Here is a 20,892-nt window from a genome sequence, read left to right as displayed (position 1 = left end):
CCGCCCTCGGGGCCGGGCCCGGGGCCGTCCCGCCCCGCCCGGGGCTCGGCGGGACCGGAGGATGCGGGGGGGGGGTCTGGGGGTGCAGGGACCCCCGAGCGGGGTCTGGGGGCTTGGGGGGCAGCGCAGAGTGGGGGATGTTGGGGTACAGAGACCCCCGGAGGGGTCTGGGGGTGCGGGGACCCCCTCAGAGGGGCTTGGGGGCACCTTTGGGGGTTCAGGGACCCTCCCGTGGGGGCTCCGGGGGTCTGGGGGTGCGGGGACCCCCAGAGTGGGGAATCTGATGGTTGGGGGAGTGTGGAGACCCCTCATGGGGGCCACAGGGGGTCTGGGGGTGCAGGGACCCCCAGGGTGGGGAATACCAGAGTCAGGGGCTGCGGAGACCCCCAAAGAGGGAGAATTTGGGGGTGCAGGGACCCCTCCCCAGGGTGGGGCACATCCAGGGGTCCCAAACCCACACCCCCCCCCTCCCTTTGAACCGTCTCAGGGTCCCACCCACGCCCCCCACCCCAAACCTGTGGGGTCGGGCTGGGGGTGGCCGAAGCCCCCATGGAGTGGGCGAGCCCGGGGGTCCCCCCGAGCACCGGGGTGCGACCCCCGCCCCGCGGGGGGGGGGGAGCGGGGCTGGGCCGTCCCCTTTAAGGCCCCGCGCGGCCCTGGGCGCAGCCGCTCACCTGGGCAGGTGACGGTGCCGGAGGTGACGGTGCCGCGCGGGCGCCATGGCCGCCTCCGCCCTCTTCATCCTGGACCTCAAGGGCAAGGTGAGACCCCCGCCCGCGCCCCAAACCCCCCCGGGGGACACCCGAGTGTCCCCTCTGTCCTTGAAGGGTCACCCAAGGTCACGGCGGTGACCCCGTGACCCCCAGGATTTGGGGAGGGGTTGGGGGGTTGATCCATGTGTGACCCCCCCCAACCCTCCCAAACCCTGCTGGGGTCACCGGGGTGGGGGACACCCGAGTGTCCCTGAGGGTCACCCAAGGTCACGGCGGTGACCCCGTGACCCCGAGGTTTGGGGTGAGCGGTTTTGGGGAGGGGGTGTCCCCATTCCTAACCCATCCATCGCCCCCCCTCAGCCCCTGATCAGCCGCAGCTACAAAGGGGACGTGGGGCTGGGGGACATCGAGCACTTCATGGGGGCCCTGCTGCAGCGCGAGGAGGAGGGGACGCTCACGCCCGTGCTCACCCACGGCCCCGTGCACTTCCTGTGGATCAAACACGCCAACCTCTACCGTATCCTTCGGGGGGACCCTCCCCAAATCCCCCCGGGACCCCCACCCAGCCCCGGGAACCCCTCCGGTGCCGCCCCCTCCTCGCTTTTTCCTTAACGCCCGCAGTGGTGGCCACCACCAAGAAGAACGGCAACGCCTCCTTGGTCTTCTCCTTCCTCTACAAGGTGGTGGAGGTGAGCCGGGGGTCTGGGGGGGTGAGGACCACCCTAATTCAGGGTGGGGGGGTTTGACAGAGGCGCTGGGGGTGTCCCCCCGTCGTCCCCCCAGGTGTTCTGTGAGTATTTCAAGGAGCTGGAGGAGGAGAGCATCCGCGACAACTTCGTCATCGTCTACGAGCTGCTGGACGAGCTGATGGACTTTGGCTTCCCGCAGACCACGGACAGCAAGATCCTGCAGGAGTGAGGATGAGGAGGGGTCTGGGGGGGCAGCGGGACCCCCCTGCAGAGCCCCCTGCCACCCCTGACCCCTCCTCCCCAGGTACATCACCCAGGAGGGGAACAAGCTGGAGACGGGCAAGTCGCGGGTGCCCACCACGGTGACCAACGCCGTGTCCTGGCGCTCCGAGGGGCTGCGCTACAAGAAGAACGAGGTGTTCATCGATGTCATCGAGGCCGTCAACCTGCTGGTCAGGGGGGCATGGGGGGCATGGGGGGCACAGGGGGACATGGGGGGCACAGGGGGGACATGGGGGGCACGGGGGACATGGGAGTGTGCCACAAGAACGAGGTGTTCATCGACGTCATCGAGGCCGTCAACCTGCTGGTCAGGGGGCACAGGGGGCATGGGGGGGCACAGGGGGACATGGGGGGCACAGGGGGACATGGGGGACACAGGGGGACATGGGGGGCACAGGGGGACAAGGAGAGAGACCGGGGTGGGAAAGGGGATTGGGGTTGGGTAGAGATGGGGTTGGGGTGGGATGTGATGGGGATTGGGGTAGGAACGGGGACTGGGGTGGGAAGGGGGTGAGGGTTGGGGGGAAAAGGGAGCAGGACTGGGGAGGAAAGGAGATGGGGATTGGGGTGGGATAGGGATGGGGATTGGGGTGGGAAAGAGGATTGGAGTGGGAAGGGGATGGATATTGGGGTGGGATAGGGATGGGGATTGGGATTGGGGTAGGAAAGACAGAGGGATTGGGGTGGGAAAGAGAACGGGATTGGGGTGAGGATTGAGGTAGGAATGAGGATTGGGGTTGGATAGGGATGAGGATTGGGATGGGAATGAGGATTGGGGTTGGATAGGGATGAGGATTGGGATGGGAATGAGGATTGGGGTTGGATAGGGATGAGGATTGGGATGGGAATGAGGATTGAGATGTGCTGAGGATTGGGGCGGGAATGAGGATTGGGGTGGGATGCGCTGGGTATTGGGGCAGGATCTGCTGGGTACTGGGGCAGGATGTGTTGGGTTTTTGGGCCAGGATGTGCTGGGTTTTGGGGCAGGATGTGCTGGGTTTTGGGGCAGGACGTGCTGGGTTTTGGGCCAGGACGTGCTGGCCATGCGGAAGGCAATGCCGCCAGGGCCGGTCACGCGCACAGGGGCAGCGAGCGCGGGGCCGATGGCCAGGCCAGAGGCGGTGCCAGTCCCGTCCCAGCAGGCCGTGCTGTGCCCGCAGGTGAGCGCCAGCGGCAGCGTGGTGCTCAGCGAGGTCGTGGGCACCATCAAGCTCAAGGTTTTCCTCTCGGGGATGCCGGAGCTGCGCCTGGGCCTCAACGACCGCGTCCTCTTCGAGCTGACGGGCCGTGAGTGCTGGGCTGGGCTGGGCTGGGCTGGGCTGGGGGGCTCAGCCCTGACCCCCCTGATCCTCCTGAGCCCCTCCTGAGCCCCTGCTCCATCCCAGGGGGCAAGAACAAATCGGTGGAGCTGGAGGACGTGAAGTTCCACCAGTGCGTCCGCCTGTCCCGCTTCGACAACGACCGCACCATCTCCTTCATCCCCCCCGACGGCGACTTCGAGCTCATGTCCTACCGCCTGCACACCCAGGTCAGGGGGGCTCCTGGGGGGCTGGGACCCCGGCCTGGGGGCTCCTGTGGGGCTGGGACCCCCGGTGGGGGCACCTGTGGGGCTGGGACCCCCGGTGGGGGCACCTGTGGGGCTGGGACCCCCACCTGGGGGCACCTCTGGGGCTGGGACCCCCGCCTGGGGGCTGCAAACCCAGTTTGGGGGTTCAGGGCCACACTCTGAGGGGCTGGGACCCTTCCCCATGGGATTGTGAGGTTGTGACCCCTGTCCTCTGTCCCTGTGGCAAGGAGCCCTCCTGGGGTGATGGGGACACCTGGGGGGACACCTGGAGACCCCTCCTGGGGTGATGGGGACACCTGGGGACCTCTCCTGAGGTGATGGGGACACCTGGGGGACACATGGGGACCCCTCCTGGGGTGATGGGGACACCTGGGGAACACCTGGAGACCCCTCCTGGGGTGATGGGGACACCTGGAGACCCCTCCTGGGGTGATGGGGACACCTGGGGGGACACCTGGAGACCCCTCCTGGGGTGATGGGGACCCCTGGGGGACACCTGGAGACCCCTCCTGGGGTAATGGGGACACCCAGGGACCCCCAGGTGACTCCAGGGGTGACCCCGTGCCCTCCCCAGGTGAAGCCGCTCATCTGGATCGAGTCCATCATCGAGAAGTTCTCGCACAGCCGCGTGGAGATCATGGTCAAGGTGAGCCCGGGTGTCCCCCCCTGCCCCTCAGGGCCCCCCACCCGGCCCCTGTGACCCCCGTGTGTCCCCACAGGCCAAGGGCCAGTTCAAGAAGCAGTCGGTGGCCAACGGTGTGGAGATCTCGGTGCCGGTGCCCAGCGACGCCGACTCGCCCAAGTTCAAGACCACGGTGGGGTCGGCTCGGTACCTGCCCGAGAAGAACGTGGTCATCTGGAGCATCAAATCCTTCCCTGTGAGCAGCCTGCCCTGGGGTGTCCCCACTGTGCCCCAAATCATGGCCTGGGGTGTCCCCCAAATCCTGCCCTGGGGTGTCCCTGAAATCCTGGCCTGGGGTCCCCCCTGTGCCCCAATCCCTGTCCTGGGGTGTCCCTCAAATCCTGCCCTGGGGTGTCCCCACTGTGCCCCAAATCCTGCCCTGGGGTGTCCCCACTGTGCCCCAAATCCCTGCCCTGGGGTGTCCCCACTGTCCCCCAAATCCTGCCCTGGGGTGTCCCTGAAATCCTGGCCTGGGGTGTCCCCACTGTGCCCCAAATCCTGCCCTGGGGTGTCCCCGAAATCCTGCCCTGGGGTGTCCCCACTGTGCCCCAAATCCTGCCCTGGGGTGTCCCCACTGTCCCTGAAATCCTGCCCTGGGGTGTCCCCATTGTCCCCCAAATCCTGCCCTGGGGTGTCCCCACTGTCCCCCAAATCCTGGCCTGGGCTTTCCCCACTGTCCCTGAAATCCTGGCCTGGGGTGTCCCCTGTGCCCCAATCCCGGGGTGTCACCCCTGTACCCCTGTCCCTGAAATCCTGGCCTGGGGTCCCCCCTGTGCCCCAATCCCTGTCCTGGGGTGTCCCCCCTGTGCCCCAATCCCTGTCCTGGATGTCCCCCCTGTCCCCCAGCCCCTATTCCAGCCTCTCCCCCTCTCCCCGTCCCCGTGTCCCCCCCAGTTCGGGGGTGGCTCTGGGGGTCCCCAGCGTTTCTGTGGGGCGGCAGGGGGGGAAGGAGCACCTGATGCGGGCTCACTTTGGGCTGCCCAGCGTGGAGAAGGAGGAGGAGGAGGGGCGGCCGCCCATCGCCGTGCGCTTCGAGATCCCCTACTTCACCGTCTCGGGCATCCAGGTGCCCCGGGGGGCTCCCGAGGGGTCCCGGGGGGCTCCCGAGGGGACCCGGGGGGCTCCCGAGGGGTCCCGGGGGGTTTAGGGGACGGGAACTGGGAGGGCAGTGGGGTCTCCGTGGGGTTTGGGGTCTCCAGGAGGGGATCCTGGGGGATCTGGGGGTGGGACAGGCGGGGTCTGGGGTCTCCAGGAGGGGATCCTGGGAGGTTTGGGGGTGGGACAGGCGGGGTCTGGGGTCTCCAGGAGGGGATCCTGGGGGATTTGGGCAGAGGGTGGGGGGCTCCGGGGGGGCTTTTTGGGGTGGGGGTGACTCCCCAGGTGCCCCCCCAGGTGCGGTACATGAAGATCATCGAGAAGAGCGGGTACCAGGCGCTGCCCTGGGTGCGCTACATCACCCAGAGCGGGGGTGAGTCGGGACCCCTGGGACCCCCAAATCCTCCCAGGACCCCCAAACCCCCCTGGGACCCCCAAATACCCCCTGAGACCCACAAATCCCCCCGGGACCCCCAGCCCTGGCCTCCCAGCTCACCTCCTGTCTCTGTCTTGCAGATTACCAGATCCGCACCAGCTGAGGGGGGGGGGGGGTCTCCCATGGACCCCCATGGACCCCTCCCCATCTCCGGTTCCCCCCCCATGCCCACCCCGCTGCTCTGCCCCAATAAAGATGGAGCTGAGACGCCGTCCCGCGGCTCTGGGGGTGTTGGGGGGTCTCGAGTGGAAACAGAGCGGGGGGTGCCGGTCCCAGTTTGGGGGTCCCGGGTGAGAGGCGCGCGGTGGACCCCACCCGCTTCTTTGGGCGCCGTTGCCCTTTTAAGAGCGGGAAGGGGCGGGGCTGCCCGGCGCAGGGAGGGGCGAGGCGTCCTCGTCACGTGGCGGCGGATCCGGAAGTGGCGGGCGGTCACGTGGGCGGCCATGGCGGAGCCCGAGCTCCGCGTGAATGCGGCGTTCGCGGAGCGCTACGGGCGGTACCGGCGGCGGGAGGAGCTGCAGCGCCGTGAGACACCGGGAACGGGGCTGGGAACGGGGCTGGGAACCGGGGGAACCGGGAACGGGGCTGGGACCGGGCGGTACCGGCAGCGGGAGGAGCTGCAGCGCCGTGAGACACCGGGAACGGGGCTGGGAACGGGGCTGGGAACCGGGGGAACGGGGAACGGGGCTGGGACCGGGCGGTACCGGCAGCGGGAGGAGCTGCAGCGCCGTGAGACACCGGGAACGGGGAAAGCGGGACCGGGAACCGAGCTCGGGAGAGGGGAGAACGGGACCGGGGACGGGACCCGCGATCGGGGGAAACCGGCGCCCCCGGTGCTGAGCGTTCCCGGTGCCGGTTTCCCCCCGGTGTCGGTTTGGTCCCGGCACCCCCGGTGCCCGTTTCCCGCCGGTGCTGAGCGCTCCCGGTACCCCCGGCAGTGCGGGACCGTTACGGGGACACCGCGGACAGCGGCGACAGCTCCAGCTCCGAGTCCAGCGGGGACGATGTGGTGAGCGCGGGGACGGGGGGCGGATCCCGGTGACCCCCCGGTGACCCCCCCCCGGTGACCCCCCCGGTGCCCCGGCAGGCCCTGGACCCCCGTGAGGAGCGGGAGTTTTACCGGACGCTGGCGCTGCTCAAGACGCGGGACCCCCGCATTTACCGGGAGGACACCACGTTCTACACCCGCCACGGTACCGGGGCCGGGGGGGGTCCCGAACCCGGGGCAGGGGGGGCCCAAAACCGCCCCGAGCTCACCCTGAGCCCCCCCAGAGTCCGAGGATGAGGATGAGGAGGATGAGGATGAGGAGGATGAGGAGGAAGAGCGGGCGGCCCGGCCGATGTTCCTGAAGGATTACGAGAGGAAGGTGGTGCTGGAGCACGAGGGGTGAGTGAGGGGGAATTGGGGAGGGGGATTTGGGGGGGATTTGGGGGGTCCTGAGCCCCCCCCGGGCTGCCCTGACCTTCCTCCCCCCGCAGCAAATACGTGGACGAGGAGGATGAGGAGGATGAGGAGGCGGCGGCCAAGCGGAGGAAGGTGAGGGGGGGGAGGTCTGACCCCCCCCCAAAATTCCCATTTTCCTCCCCAAATTCCCATTTCCCTCCCCAAAATCCCATTTCCCTCCCCAAATTCCCATTTCCCTCCCCCAAATTCCCATTTCCCTCCCCAAATTCCCATTTCCCTCCCCCAAAATCCCATTTTTCTCCGAAATTCCCATTTCCCTCCCTAAAATCCCATTTTTTTTCCCCAAATTCCCATTTTCCCCCCAAAATCCCATTTTTCCTGAAAATTCACATTTCCCCCCCCCAAAATCCCATTTTTTTCCCCCAAATTCCCATTTCTCTCCCCAAATTCCCATTTCCCCCCCAAATTCCCATTTCTCTCCCAAAAATCCCATTTCCCTTCCCTAAAATCCCATTTTTTTCCGAAAATTCCCATTTTCCCCCAAAATTCCCATTTTTTTCTGAAAATTCCCATTTTTTTTTCCCCAAAATCCCATTTCCCTCCCCCAAATTCCCATTTTCCCCCCCCAAAATCCCATTTTTTCCCCAAAATCCCCACTTTTCCCCCCAAATTCCCCTTTCCCCCCCCAGGCCGAGGCCTCCCCCAGCTACGCCGAGGAGCAGCGGGCGCTCAAGGAGAGGTGAGGGGGGGTCCCGAGGGGTTTTTTGGGGGTTCTGGGATTTTTTGGGGTTTCTGAGGTTTTTGGGGGGTGTCCCTGGGATTTTTGGGGAGGGATTTCTGAGGTTTTTTTGGGGTTTCTGAGGTTTTTTTGGGGGTTTCTGAGGTTTTTTGGGATCCCTGGGGTTTTTGGGGTCTCAGGGATTTTTTGGGGGGGGTCTCGGGCACCTGGGGGTGACCCTGGACCCCTCCCCTTCCCCCCCCCCGCAGTTTCAGAGCCTTCGTGGCCGAGAGCGAGGAAGAGGAGGAGGAGGAGGAAGGAGGGGGCGGGGCCCTGCTGCGGCCCCGGGTGCGGAGCCGGGAGGAGAAGGTGAGGGGGGGCTGGGGGGGGGGGTCCTGGGGGGTTTTGGGGGTCCTGGAGGGTTCCTGGGGGGGAGTTTGGGGTGTCTGGGGGGGAATTTGGGGGTCCTGGGGGGGAGTTTGGGGGTCCTGGGGGGGAATTTGGGGGGTCCCAGGGATGGTTTGGGGGGGTCCCAGGGGGGTTTTGGGGGTCCTGGGGGGGAGTTTGGGGTTCCTGGAGGGTTCCTGGGAGGGAGTTTGGGGGTCCTGAGGGGTTTTGGGGGTCCTGGGTGGGTCCTGAGGGGGATTTGGGGGGAAGTTTGGGGGTCCCAGGGGGGTTTTGGGGGATCCCAGGGAGGTTTGGGGGTCCTGGGGAGGGGGGTCCCAAGGCAGTTTTTGGGGTCTCTCAGTGCCCCCCATGTCCCCCCCAGGCCAGCAGTACCTGGGGGGGGTTTGGGGTCTCAGGGGGTGCTGTGGATCCCGGTTTGGGGGGGTTTTGGGGGGGTTTTTGGGGGTCTCAGGGGGTGCTGTGGATCCCAGATGGGTTTGGGGATTTTGGGGGGGTTTGGGGGAGTTTTTGGGGAGGTTTTTGGGGGGGTTTTTGGGGGTCTCTCACTCCCATGTTTCCCCCCCAGGCCGAGGAGGAGCTGCAGTACTTGGGGGGGGGATTTTGGGGTGTTTTTGGGGGGTTTTTGGGGGTCTCTTACTCCCCCTTTGCCCCCCAGGCCGAGGAGGAGCTGCAGTACCTGGGGGGGGGGGTTTTGGGGTGTTTTTTGGGGGTTTTTGGGGGTCTCTCACTCCCATGTTTCCCCCCCAGGCCGAGGAGGAGCTGCAGTACCTGCAATGGCTGCGGGGCCAGGCCGAGCCCCCCCCGGAGCCCCTGCAGGACCTGGTGAGGGCTGGGGATGGGCTGGGGGCTCTGGGGATGGGGCTGGGGGCTCTGGGAATGGGGCTGGGGGCTTTGGGGATGGGGCTGGGGGCTTTGGGGGCTCTGGGGAGGGTCTGGGGGCTCAGGGATGGGCTGGGGGCTCTGGGGATGGGCTGGGGGCTCTGGGGATGGGGTTGGGGGCTCTGGGGATGGGCTGGGGGCTTTGGGGGCTCTGGGAATGGGGCTGGGGACTCTGTTCAGGGTCTGGGGGCTCTGGGGATGGGCTGGGGGCTCTGTTCAGGGTCTGGGGGCTCTGGGGAGGCTCTGGGGATAGGGCTGGGGGCTCTGGGGATGGTCTGGGGGCTCTGTTCAGGGTCTGGGGGCTCTGGGGAGGGGCTGGGGGCTCTGGGGGCTTTGGGGATGGGCTGGGGGCTCTGTTGAGGCTCTGGGGGCTCTGGGGATGGGTCTGGGGGCTCTGGGGAGGCTCTGGGGAGGGTCTGGGGGCTCTGTTCAGGGTCTGGGGAGGGCTGGGGGCTCTGGGGGCTCTGGGGGCTCTGGGGATGGGTCTGGGGGCTCTGTTCAGGGTCTGGGGGCTCTGGGGATGGGTCTGGGGTCTCTGGGGATGGGTCTGGGGAGGGCTGGGGGCTCTGGGGGCTCTGGGAATGGGTCTGAGGGGGGTCCTGGGGGTGACCCCCGCCCCATTTCCCCCCAGGAGCCCCTGCAGAGGTTCTGGTCGGACCCGGGGCTGGAGCCGGGCGAGCGCTTCCTGCGGGATTACCTGCTGGGCAACGGCTTCCGGGAGGAGGAGGAGGAGGAGCGGGGAGAGGAAGGGTGAGCGGGACCCCCCAGGGCACCCCCGGACCCCCCAGGGCACCCCCAGACCCATCCGAGCACCCCCAGACCCCTCAGAGCACCCCCAGACCCTTTAGGGCACCCCCAGACCCCTTTAGGGCACCCCCAGACCCCTCAGGGCACCCCCAGACCCCTCTGAGCACCCCCGGACCCCTCAGGGCACCCCCAGACCCCTCAGGGCACCCCCGGACCCCTCCGGGCACCCCCAGACCCCTCAGAGCACCCCCGGACCCCTCTGAGCACCCCCAGACCCCTCTGGGCACCCCCAGACCCCTCTGAGCACCCCCAGACCCCTTTGGGCACCCCCAGACCACTTTGGGCGCCCCCAGACCCCTTTAGAGCACCCCCAGACCCCTCTGAGCACCCCCAGACCCTTTAGGGCACCCCCAGACCCCTCTGGGCACCCTCAGGGCCCCCCCAGACCCCTCAGAGCACCCCCAGACCCTTTAGGGCACCCTCAAAGCACCCCCAGACCCCTCAGGGCACCCCCCAGACCCTTTAGAGCCCCCCCCCAGACCATCCCCACCCTCCCTGGGATGAGGGGCAGCAGCTCCTGCAGCAGCCACGGGACTCAGAGTGGGGACCCCCCATGACCCCCAATGACCCCCCCATGACCCCTGTGACCCCCCATGACCCCTGTGTGACCCCCCTGACCCCTGTGTGACCCCCCCATGACCCCTGTGACCCCTCTGTGACCCCCTGTGCCCCCCAGTCTGGCCCTGGAGGACTCCTCAGACGAGGGGGAGCAGTTCCTGCAGCGCCAGCAGGATTTCGAGCGCCGCCACAACTTCCGCTTCGAGGAGCCGGGGGCGGCCCAGGTGGGGCCGAAATTGGGGCTGGGGGCCAAAATTTGGGGGTCAGGGGGCGAAATTTGGGGCTGGGGGGTGAAATTGGGGTCAGGGGGTAAAAGCTGGGGGAGGAGGGGATTCACAGGGTGGAATTTGGGGGGAAGTTCGGGGGTCTCTCCTCTATTTCCCCACCACGAATCCTGGCGTTCCCACTGCGCGCTCCTGGTTTTGGAGGGCAGATTTTGGGGGTAATTCTGGGTGTCTCTGATTTTGGGGGCACCCCCGGGGGTCCCTGACCCCTTTCCCTGGGGGGGTCCCAGATTTTGGGGGTAGTTCCGGGGGTCCCTGGAGGCTCCCTGACCCCTTTCTCTGAGTGGGGCAGATTTTGGGGGTAATTCTGGGGGTCCCTGACCCCTTTCCCCGGGGGTCCCTGATTTTGGGGGCACCCCCGGGGGTCCCTGATTTTGGGGGTAGTTCTGGGGCTCCCCGACCCCTTTCCCTGGGGGTCCCTGATTTTGGGGGCACCCCCGGGGATCCCTGATTTTGGGGATAGTTTTGGGGGTCCCTGACCCCTTTCCCTGGGTGGTTGATTTTGGGATTTTGGGGGCACCCCCGGGGGGTCCCTGATTTTGGGGGTAATTCTGGGGGGTCCCAGATTTTGGGGGTAGTTCTGGGGGTCCCTGGCCCCTTTCCCCGGGGGTCCCTGATTTTGGGGGCACCTCCGGGGGCTCCCTGATTTTGGGGGTAATTCTGAGGGGTCCCCGATTTTGGGGACACCCCCAGAGGGTCCCTGACCCCCTTTATTTTCCCCCCTCCCCAGCTCCAGAGCTTCCCCCGCTCCATCCCCTCCTCGGTCCGGCGCCGGGACGAGCGGCGCAAGGAGCGGCGGGAGCAGCTCCGCGAGAGGAAGAGGAAGGTGAGGGTGGGGAGGAAGGTCCGGGGGGGTCCCGAGCCGCCCCCCGGGCCCCCCTGAGCCCTCTGTGCCCCCCCAGGAGCGGGCCCGGCGCAGGGAGGAGCTGAAGCAGCTCAAGAACCTCAAGCGCGAGGAGCTCAGGGCGCGCCTGGCGCGGATCAGGGAGGCCTCGGGCTCGGGAGCCTTCGGCCTCAGCCTCGCCCTCCTCCAGGAGGATTTCGACCCCGCCCGCCACGATCAGCTCATGGCCGTGGGTGACCCCCAGAACCCCAAAACCCAGCTCTGAGCCCCCAAAACACCCCCAAAACCCGGCTCTGAGCCCTCAAAACACCCCAAAATCCCACTCTGAGCCCCCAAAACACCCCCAAAACCCCACTCTGAGCCCCCCAAAACCCAGCTCTGAGCCCCCCAAAACCCAGCTCTGAGCCCCAAAACACCCCCAAAATCCCACTCTGAGCCCCAAAATCCCCCCCAAAATCCCACTCTGAACCCCCCCAAAACCCCCCACAAAACCCAGCTCTGAGCCCCCAAAACACCCCCAAAAACCGGCTCTGAACCCCAAAACACCCCCCAAAATCCCACTCTGAACCCCAAAACACCCCCAAAACCCAGCTCTGAGCTCCCAAAATCCCCCCAAAATCCCACTCTGAGCCCCCCAAACCCCCTGAGCCCCACAAAATCCCCCCAAAAATCCCACTCTGAGCCCCCAAAACACCCCCAAAACCCGGCTCTGAGCCCCCCAAAACCCGGCTCTGAGCCCCCCAAAACCCCCCAGAATCCCACTCTGAACCCCAAAACCCGGCTCTGAGCCCCCAAAACACCCCCAAAATCCCACTCTGAACCCCCACAAAACCCCCCACAAAACCCAGCTGTGAGCCCCCAAAACACCCCCAAAACCCAGCTCTGAACCCCAAAACACCCCCCAAAATCCCACTCTGAGGCCCCCAAACCCCTGTGAGCCCCCCAAAACCCTGCTCTGAGCCCCCCAAAATCCCCTTGAGCCTCCCAAAATCCCCCTGAGCCCCCCAAACCCCGCCCTGAGCCCCCCAAATTCCCACTCTGAGCCCCCCAAACCCCCCCTGAGCCCCCCTGTCCCCCCAGGAATGCTTTGGGGCCGATTACTACGGCCGGGGCGAGGAGGAGAAGCCGCAGTTTGAGGAGGAGGAGGGGCTGGATGGTGAGTGGGGGTCCCGGGGGGGTCCCCGGTGTGTGTGGGACCCCTCCCCAATCCTGTGTGTGCCCCCCCCTCCCAGATGAATGGAACTGGGACGCGTGGACGGGAAAGGAGGAGGAGGAGGAGGAGGAGGAGGAGGAGGAAGAGGCCCCGAGGGAGCCGCACTGCGAGGACCCCGACTTCGTGGTGAGGAAGAGGAGGAGGAAGAGGAGACCCCCCCCCAAAATTGTGACCCCCCCCAAACTCAGAATGAACCCCCCCAAAACTGTGACCCCCCCCTGCACCTTGGAATGAGCCCCCCAAAAGCTGTGACCCCCCCCCAAAACTGTGACCCCCCCAAAACTGCGGCAACCCCCCCCCAACTTGGAATGAGCCCCCCAAAACTGTGACCCCCCCACGCCAAAGCTGAACTCTGCACAGGGATGGGGAAGGGGTCCCTGATTGGGAGGGGGGGGTCCTGTATTGGGGGGGTCCCTGATTGGGGAGGGTCCAGGATTGGGGGAGGGTCCAGGATTGGGGGGGTCCAGGATTGGGGGGGGGTCCTGTATTGGGGGGTCCTGTATTGGGGAGGGTCCCGGATTGGGGGGTCCCTGATGAGGGGGGGTTCCGTATTGGGGGGGTCCCCAATTGAGAGGGGTCCTGTATTGGGGGGGTCCCAGATTGAGGGGTCCTGGATTGGGGAGGGTCCCTGATGGGGGGGGTCCTGTATTGGGGGGGTCCCGGATTGAGGGGTCCCTGATGGGGAGGGGGGTCCCGGATTAGGGGGGGTCCAGGACTGGGGAGGGGTCCCTGATGGGGGGGTCCTGTATTGGGGAGGGTCCCTGATTGGGGGGGGTCCTGTATTGGGGAGGGGTCCTGGATTGGGGCGGTCCCGGATTGGGGGGAAGGTCCTGGATTGGGGGGTCCCTGATGGGGGGGTCCTGTATTGGGGAGGGGTCCCGGATTGGGGAGGGGTCCCGGATTGGGGGGTCCCTGATGGGGGGGTCCTGTATTGGGGAGGGGTCCCGGATTGGGGGGGGGTGGGGGTGCAGCCCCTCCCCACCGACCCCGCCCCTCCCCCCCCATAGATGGACGCCGATTTTGCCCCCGGGGCCCCCCCGGGCCGGGCGCCCCCCCCCGAGGTCGCGCGGGGGCAGCGGCGGCGCCGGACGCGGCTCCGGGAGGCCCTGGAGAGGGAGAAGCCCCCGTTCGACCCCGGTGAGCGAGGGGGGACCCCAAAACCTCTGAGAGAGAGAGGGGGGGACCCCCCCTGAGCCCCTCCCCAAAGCCCTGAGGGACCCCACAGGTTCTGGGACACCCCCAGGATCCCCTAAACCCAACCCAGGATCCCCAAACCCAACCCAGGATCCCCAAACCCAACTCAGGACCCCCAGGATCCCCCAAACCCAACTCAGGACCCCCAAACCCAACTCAGGACCCCTCTGGGACCCCCTAAACCCAACTCAGAACCCCCAGGATCCCCTAAACCCAACTCAGGACCCCCAGGATCCCCCAAACCCAACTCAGGATCCCCTCTGGGACCCCCCAGGATCCCCCAAACCCAACTCAGGGCCCTCAGGACCCCCTAACCCAACTCAGGACCCCCTAAACCCAACTCAGGACCCCCAGGATCCCCCAAACCCAACTCAGGACCCTCCTGGGACCCCCAAAACCCAACTCAGGACCCCCCAGGATCCCCCAAACCCAACTCAGGACCCCCAGGACCCCTCAGGATCCCCCAAACCCAACTCAGGACCCCTCTGGCACCCCACAGGACCCCCTAAACCCCCTCTGGGACCCCCCAGACCCCCCCTGGCACCCCCCAAACCCCACCTGGGACTCCCCAGGACCCCCCAAACCCCTCCTGGCACTGCCCAAAACCCCCTGGGACCCCTCTTGGGACCCCCTCAGGATCCCCCAAACCTCTCCTGGACCCCCCAAACCCCTCTAGAACTCCTGAAAGGACCCCCCCAAACCCCTCCTAGCACCCCCCAGACCCCCAGAACCCCCCCCAGACGCCCCCATTCGTTGCAGCCCTGGGCCCCTTTGAGCAGTACCTGGACGAGTTCTACGCCCTGGACTTCGAGGACATGGTCGGGGACCTCCCCTGCCGCTTCAAGTACCGCCGGGTGCTGCCCTGCGACTTCGGCCTCACCACGGACGAGGTAGAGCCCCCCTGGACCCCCCCCCAAATCCCGGGGGGCGCCGGGACCCCCCCAAACCCTCCCCAAACCCCCCAATGTCCCCCAATGTCCCCCAATGTCCCCCCAGATCCTGGCGGCCGATGACAAAGAGCTGAACCGCTGGTGCTCCCTGCGCAAGACCTGCATGTACCGGTGAGGGGGGGGCTCCTGGGGGGGTCCTGGGGGTCCCCCGGGATTTGGGGGGGGTCTCACGGACCCCTCCCCTGGCAGCTCGGAGCAGGAGGAGCGGCAGGACCAGGCCAATTACAGCCGGCGGGCGCAGAACCTCAGCAAGAAGCTGCAGATCCTCAGATCCCTCGTGGCTGAGTATGGGGGGGTCTCATGGGGGGGGGTTTTGGGGTGTTCGCACCCCCCCCGACCCCCCCTCATCATCATCATCATCATCATCATCATCACAGCCCCGAGGAGGAGGAGGAGGCGGCGCCGGCGAAGCCAAAATTGGGGAAGAAGCGCCGGGAGAAGAGGAAGCGGCAGCAGGAGGAGAAAGGGGAGCCCCCCGCGCCCCCCCAAAACCCCGGGGGTCCCCGGCGGCGGGGGGGGGCCCCCCTGGGCGGGGCCGTGCGCCTGGGGGGCCGCGAGTTCAGCGGGAAGAGGCTGGAAGCCTTCGGCCTCAACCCCCGGCGGCTCCGGTTCCGGCAGCTCCGGAGGCAGCGCGGGAAGGAGCGAGGGGAGGGCCCCGAGAAGCACGGGAAGAACGCCGGGAATGCTGAGAAAAAAACCGGGAAAAACGAGAAAAATCCTGGGAAAAATCCCGGGAAAAACGAGAAAAATCCTGGGAAAAATCCCGGGGAAAACTCAGGGGAAAACCCCGGGAAAAATCCAGAGAAAAATCCCGGGAAAAACGAGAAAAATCCAGAGAAAAATCCCGGGAAAAACTCAGGGGAAAACCCCGGGAAAAATCCAGAGAAAAATCCCGGGAAAAACGAGAAAAATCCTGGGAAAAATCCCGAGAAAAACTCAGGGGAAAACCCCGAGAAAAATCCTGGGAAAAACCCCGAGAAAATCTCAGGGAAAAATCCTGGGAATACCGGGAAAAATCCAGAGAAAAATCCCGGGAAAAACTCAGGGGAAAACCCCGGGAATACCGGGAAAAATCCAGAGAAAAATCCTGGGAAAAACCCCGAGAAAAACTCAGGGAAAAATCCTGGGAAAAACCCTGGGAATACCGGGAAAAATCCAGAGAAAAATCCCGGGAAAAACGAGAAAAATCCTGGGAAAAATCCCGGGAAAAACCCAGGGCAAAATCCCGGGAGAACAGCAGCCGTCAATGGGAAAAAACAGAAGCGCAGGAAAAACGCCCCAAACCCCCAGGAAAACACCTGAGAGCCCCAGAAAAAAAACACCCGAAATTCCCAGAAAAACAACGAAACCGCCTCAAAAAGGAGAAGCCCCGGAAACCCCCAAAAAACAACGGAAATGTCCCAAAAAAGCCCCAGAACCCCCCAAAAAACAACGGAAATGTCCCCAAAAAAGCCCCAGGACAGGGCGGGGAGGCCGAGCTCGATTCAAGTTCTTTATTTTGGGGGGGGGGGGCGTGGCCGGGGGGGTCCTGAGTGGAGCAATAAATAAACCCCCCCCCCTCACCCTGAGCAGCCTCTGACAGTGAATGGGGGGTCCCGGGAATTTGGGGGGGGGTCCCGGGAATTTGGGGGGGGGTCCCGGAGTGTGTGGTTTGGGGGGGGGGGGGGCAGTAGTGACCCAAACCAGCCCCAATTTGGGGGGGGGGCGGTGCCCATCCAGTGTTTTGGGGGGGCTCGGGGGGGTCACAGCAGAACGAACTCCTCCGAGTTGGGATTTTTGGGTTTTTTGGGGCGTTTCCCCCGCCGGGGGGGGGCGGGGGGCGGCCCAGGGGGGGCGTCCAGGGCCTGGTCCTGAGCGTGGCCCTCGGCCAGGGTGAAAATGGGGTAAGAACGCTCCGGGGCCGAGGGGGGGGCCAGCACCTGGAATAAAGGGGGGTCAGAACCGGGAAAAATGGGGGGGTCAGTACTGGGAAATGGGGGGGGCCAGCACCTGGAATAAAGGGGGGTCAGAACCGGGAAATGGGGGGGGTCAGCACCGGGAAATGGGGGGGTCAGAACTGGGAAATGGGGGGGTCAGAACCGGGAATATGGGGGGGACAGCACCGGGAAATGGGGGGGGTCAGAACCTGGAAATGGGGGGGTCAGCACTGGGAAATGGGGACAGAATTGGGAAAAGGGGGGGGTCAGAACTGGGAAATGGGGGGGTCAGAACCGGGAAATGAGGGGGTCGGAATTGGGAAATGGGGGGGCCAGCACCTGGAATAAAGGGGGGGTCAGAACCAGGAAATGGGGGGGGTCAGAACTGGGAAATGGGGGGGGTCAGAACCAGGAAATGGGGGGGGGGGGGTCAGCACCAGGAAATGGGGACAGAATCGGGAAAAGGGGGGGGTCAGCACCTGGGAAATGGGGGGGACAAAACCGGGAAATGGGGGGGGGTCAGAACCGGGAAATGGGGGGGGTCAGTACTGGGAAATGGGGGGGGTCAGAACAGGGAAATGGGGGGGGTTAGAACCGGAAAATGGGGGGGACAGAACCGGGAAATGGGGGGATCAGAACAGGGAAATGGGGGGGGTCAGCACCGGGAAATGGGGGGGCTCAGCACCCCCCGAACCCCCCCTTTCACTCACCCGGGCCAGGTCCCCCCAGAGCTGCTCCAGCTCCGCGCCGCGGGCGTAGAAGCCGAGGGTGCAGCTGGGATCCATCTTCCCGAAGGGCATTTTCCGCGGGAAGCCGCAGTGGAAGGACTTGGGGAGGGGGCAGGAAAGGTTTTTAAGGTTTTTTTGGGGGGGGGTCGCGTCACCCCCAGAGCCCCCAGAGGCCGATTTTGGGGCGCACCCACCTGCAGAGGGAAATTCTCGCGGGCCGTGTCCACGCAGGGCTGGCAGAGGTGCGGGTCCAGGTAGAGCAGGGAATCACCTGGGGAGGAGCGGGGGGGGGGGGCACGGAGGGCTCGGGGACCCCCGGAAACCGCGGGGACCCCCCCGGGCCCCCCCTCCCGCCGGGTCGGTACCTTGGAAGCCGAGGAAGAAGAGCGAGTGCCGGGGTTTGCCGCCGATGATGCCGAGGCAGGAGCGGAGCTGCAGCAGCGCCTGGAGGGCGGGGGGGACACGCGGTGGCACCGGGAACGGGAACGGGAACCGCACCGGGAACGGGAACGGGAACGGGAACCGCACCGGGAACGGCACCGGGAACGGGAACGGGAACGGGAACGGCACCGGGAGCGCCCCCAGACCCACCTTGACGCACTCCACGTACACGGGGTTCAGGTTCTCGCCCCCCAATCGCGCCGGCACCAGCAGGATGAGCCCGCGGGGCTGCCCCGCCTCCGGTGCTCCCGGTGCTCCCGGTGTCCCGTGTCCCGGAGCTCCCGGTGTTCCCAATCCCGGCATTCTCGGAGCTCCCGGTGCCGGTGTCCCGTGTCCCGGAGCTCCCGGTGTTCCCAATCCCGGAGCTCCCGGTGTTCCCGGTGTCCCGTGTCCCGGAGCTCCCGGTGTCCCGTGTCCCGGAGCTCCCGGTGTTCCCAATCCCGGTGCTCCCGGAGCTCCCGCTGTGCCCCCGTCAGGCTCGCCCCGCACCAACCTGGCCACGTCCCCTTTGTAAACTGCAGAAAAGGGGAGGGGGCTGCTCATCCCCGACCCCCCAAACCCCCCCTGGCCGCGCCCCCGACCCCCCCAAACCGGACGCGCCCCGGTTGCCCCCGTACCGGTGCAATCCTGGGCCACGTACACGGCGAGCCCGGGGGTCTCGGTGCAGGACTCCACGGCGCCCCTGAGCGGGACGGGATCGGTGGGTCCGGGGGGGTTCCCGGGGTCCCCCCCGAACCCCACGGGGGTCCCCCCCGAGCCCCCCCCGGCCCCGCTCACCGGAGCAGGTGGGCGGCGATGGCGGGGCCGAACCAGTCCCCGGCGCTTTTGCCGAACTCCCGGCCCAGCTCCACGAGCCGGTGGATCCCGAACGGGGCCCGGGGGTGGTCGGAGAGCCAGGAGACGATGGCGCGGTGCCGCCGCTCCGCCTCCCGGGGCTCCCGGGGCTGGCCCGGGGGCTCCCGCGTCCCCCTGGGGCGCTCCGTGTCCATCCTGGGCGGGCCCTGCCCGTTCCGCGGGGCTCGCGTCGGTGCCGGGGGCTCCTGGGTCCGTCCCAGGTGGTCCCGCGTCCTCCCGGAGGTCTCAGGGTCCATCCTGGGGGTCCCGTGTCCATCCCGGGGCACCCTCGGTCCATCCCGGGGGGGCCGCGCCCGGCCCGGGGCCTCGCGGGTCCTGCGGGGCCCCCCCGGTTCCGGTTCCAGCAGCGCCTCCGGCCACATCCAGTCTGGAATTGAGGGGCGGGGGGCTCGGGGAGGGGTCCGGGGGTCTGCCCGCAATGCCGGGGGTCTCAGGGCAGCCCTGGGGGTCTCAGGGCAGTCCCGGGGGTCTCAGGGCAATCCCGGGGGTCTCCCCGCAATCCCGGGGGTCTCAGGGCAGCCCCGGGGGTCTCAGGGCAATCCCGGGGGTCTCAGGGCAGCCCCGGGGGTCTCTCCCCATTCCCGGGGGTCTCTCCCCGGCCCCGGGGGTCTCTCCCCATTCCCGGGGGTCTCAGGGCAGCCCCGGGGGTCTCAGGGCAGCCCCGGGGGTCTCTCCCCATCCCCGGGGGTCTCTCCCCGGCCCCGGGGGTCTCTCCCCATTCCCGGGGGTCTCAGGGCAGCCCCGGGGGTCTCAGGGCAATCCCGGGGGTCTCTCCCCAATCCCGGGGGTTTCTCCCCAATCCCGGGGGTCTCTCCCCAATCCCGGGGGTTTCTCCCCAATCCCGGGGGTCTCTCCCCATTCCCGGGGGTCTCTCCCATTCCCGGGGGTCTCTCCCCAATCCCGGGGGTCTCTCCCCATTCCCGGGGGTCTCTCCCCGGCCCCGGGGGTCTCAGGGCAGCCCCGGGGGTCTCTCCCCATTCCCGGGGGTCTCTCCCCAATCCTGGGGGTCTCTCTCCATTCCCGGGGGTCTCTCCCCATTCCCAGGGGTCTCCCCGCAATCCCGGGGGTCTCTCCCCATTCCCGGGGGTCTCTCCCCATTCCCGGGGGTCTCAGGGCAGCCCCGGGGGTCTCTCCCCATTCCCGGGGGTCTCTTACCGCGGCCCAGCAGGTGCAGCAGCAGCCCCTGGCCCAGCAGCATCTGCGCGCTGCGCAGGGTGCAGCCCCAGCCGCAGTCGGTGGTGCGGGGGGTCCCGGGCAGCGCCGGGAACCCGCTCCGGTACGTCAGCCACAACCGGGAGCAGAAATCCCGCCGGAACCGGGCCAGATCCTCTGGGGAGGGCGGAGAGAGACCGTGCGAGACCCCCGGGACCGCCCTGGGACCCCCGGAACCGCCCTGGGACCCCCGGGATTGCCCAGAGACCCCCGGTACAGCCCCGAGCCCCCCGCGGTCCCGCTCACCCCCGTTTCCCGGTGCGTAGACCCTCCCCAGCAGGTACAGGGGGTCCCGCGGGCTGAAGTGGGGCCGCGGCCGCAGCGTCCAGCCTGGGGGGAAACGGGGGAAACGGGGGTCACCGGGACACCGGGACACCGAGACCCCCAACCCCGGGACCCCGAACCCCGGGAGCACCGAACGCCGGGAGCCCGAATCCCCCGGTGTCCGTCTCCCGGTATCCCGTTCCCGGTGCCCCGGTGTCCCGTTCCAGGTATTCCTTCCCATTCCCGGTGTCCCGGTGCCACTCCCCCGGTGTCCCGGTCCCCCGGTGTCCCTCTCCCGTTTCCCCGCTGTTCCCGGTGTTCCCGTTCCCCCGCTGTTCCCGGTGTTCCCGTTGTTCCCGGTGTTCCCGTTCCCCCGCTGTTCCCGTTCCCCCGCTGTTCCCGCTGTTCCCGGTGTTCCCGGTGTTCCCGGTCCCCCGCTGTTCCCGCTGTTCCCGCTGTTCCCGGTGTTCCCGGTCCCCACCGTATTTGACGCTGTTCCAGGCCGCGAGGACGCGGCCCCGCACGCGCTGCCCGCCCCGCTCGGTGCCGGGGGGGGGTCCCGGTCCCGGTCCCGGTGCCGGGGGGGGGCCCCGGTCCCTCCCCCCCCCCGCTCATGGCGGCGGCGGCGCGCGGGGGGGCGGGGCCCCGGAGGGGGCGGGGCCCGCACGAGAAGGAGGGAAGGGGCGGGGTTACGAGGAGTGGGCGGGGATATGCAAATCATCCACGCGTGGGCGTGGTCGCTGTGAGTGGGC

The 20,892-nt window shown here is 67.3% G+C and overlaps 3 protein-coding genes across 4 annotated transcripts; 2 read left to right on the top strand and 1 right to left on the bottom strand.

The window, feature by feature from the left end:
• Nucleotides 1–309: 309 nt before the first annotated feature.
• Nucleotides 310–5,676, top strand: AP1M2 (adaptor related protein complex 1 subunit mu 2). Of its 2 annotated transcripts, XM_077192373.1 has the most exons (13): nucleotides 311–761; nucleotides 1,074–1,230; nucleotides 1,335–1,402; nucleotides 1,497–1,627; nucleotides 1,707–1,818; nucleotides 1,956–1,991; nucleotides 2,845–2,971; nucleotides 3,070–3,212; nucleotides 3,826–3,897; nucleotides 3,971–4,129; nucleotides 4,874–4,999; nucleotides 5,326–5,401; nucleotides 5,545–5,676. In XM_077192373.1, exons 1-13 carry the CDS (start codon nucleotides 720–722, stop codon nucleotides 5,565–5,567), a joined length of 1,272 nt encoding a protein of 423 aa, XP_077048488.1. In that variant the 5' UTR covers nucleotides 311–719; the 3' UTR covers nucleotides 5,568–5,676. The 2 variants fall into 2 exon arrangements, with proteins under 2 accessions (XP_077048487.1, XP_077048488.1); XM_077192372.1 differs by lacking the exon at nucleotides 1,956–1,991 and having other exon boundaries at nucleotides 310–761; nucleotides 1,707–1,854.
• A 201-nt stretch (nucleotides 5,677–5,877) lies between these two features.
• KRI1 (KRI1 homolog) lies at nucleotides 5,878–16,100 on the top strand. Its single transcript, XM_077192356.1, has 19 exons — nucleotides 5,878–5,989; nucleotides 6,403–6,473; nucleotides 6,552–6,657; nucleotides 6,737–6,851; nucleotides 6,944–7,001; nucleotides 7,559–7,608; nucleotides 7,857–7,956; nucleotides 8,743–8,817; nucleotides 9,506–9,624; nucleotides 10,358–10,463; nucleotides 11,254–11,349; nucleotides 11,426–11,596; nucleotides 12,448–12,523; nucleotides 12,600–12,706; nucleotides 13,588–13,717; nucleotides 14,534–14,664; nucleotides 14,771–14,835; nucleotides 14,914–15,009; nucleotides 15,102–16,100. The coding sequence occupies exons 1-19, from the start codon at nucleotides 5,908–5,910 to the stop codon at nucleotides 16,024–16,026; spliced, it is 2,679 nt and encodes an 892-aa protein (XP_077048471.1). The 5' UTR covers nucleotides 5,878–5,907; the 3' UTR covers nucleotides 16,027–16,100.
• Nucleotides 16,101–16,203: 103 nt separating this feature from the next.
• Nucleotides 16,204–20,861, bottom strand: ATG4D (autophagy related 4D cysteine peptidase). The gene is made up of 11 exons (XM_054653646.2): nucleotides 20,834–20,861; nucleotides 20,622–20,750; nucleotides 20,123–20,206; nucleotides 19,820–19,993; nucleotides 18,587–19,031; nucleotides 18,427–18,491; nucleotides 17,960–18,324; nucleotides 17,734–17,812; nucleotides 17,563–17,639; nucleotides 17,351–17,467; nucleotides 16,204–16,643 (listed from the first exon to the last, which is right to left on the bottom strand). The coding sequence occupies exons 1-11, from the start codon at nucleotides 20,859–20,861 to the stop codon at nucleotides 16,467–16,469; spliced, it is 1,740 nt and encodes a 579-aa protein (XP_054509621.2). The 3' UTR covers nucleotides 16,204–16,466.
• Between the last annotated feature and the right edge of the window lie 31 nt (nucleotides 20,862–20,892).

This window comes from Agelaius phoeniceus, chromosome 32, assembly GCF_051311805.1.
Source record: "Agelaius phoeniceus isolate bAgePho1 chromosome 32, bAgePho1.hap1, whole genome shotgun sequence".
Taxonomy (NCBI): Eukaryota; Metazoa; Chordata; class Aves; order Passeriformes; family Icteridae; genus Agelaius; species Agelaius phoeniceus.
The sequence above is the reverse complement of the archived record's forward strand: the minus strand, read 5'-3'. Positions and strand labels throughout refer to the sequence as shown.

Excerpts from the sequence above, each read along its gene's own strand:
- KRI1 (XM_077192356.1), top strand. The coding sequence starts at position 5,908 with ATGGCGGAGCCCGAGCTCCGCGTGAATGCGGCGTTCGCGGAGCGCTAC. Across the intron at positions 14,665-14,770 it reads TCGGCCTCACCACGGACGAG|ATCCTGGCGGCCGATGACAA; the intron begins GTAGAGCCCCCC and ends ATGTCCCCCCAG. Across the intron at positions 15,010-15,101 it reads CTCAGATCCCTCGTGGCTGA|CCCCGAGGAGGAGGAGGAGG; the intron begins GTATGGGGGGGT and ends TCATCATCACAG.
- ATG4D (XM_054653646.2), bottom strand. The coding sequence starts at position 20,861 with ATGATTTGCATATCCCCGCCCACTCCTC. Across the intron at positions 18,325-18,426 it reads CGTGGCCCAGGATTGCACCG|TTTACAAAGGGGACGTGGCC; the intron begins GTACGGGGGCAA and ends CCTTTTCTGCAG. Across the intron at positions 17,468-17,562 it reads GCGAGAATTTCCCTCTGCAG|TCCTTCCACTGCGGCTTCCC; the intron begins GTGGGTGCGCCC and ends CCCCTCCCCAAG.
- AP1M2 (XM_077192372.1), top strand. The coding sequence starts at position 720 with ATGGCCGCCTCCGCCCTCTTCATCCTGGACCTCAAGGGCAAG. Across the intron at positions 762-1,073 it reads TCCTGGACCTCAAGGGCAAG|CCCCTGATCAGCCGCAGCTA; the intron begins GTGAGACCCCCG and ends GCCCCCCCTCAG. Across the intron at positions 3,213-3,825 it reads CCTACCGCCTGCACACCCAG|GTGAAGCCGCTCATCTGGAT; the intron begins GTCAGGGGGGCT and ends TGCCCTCCCCAG.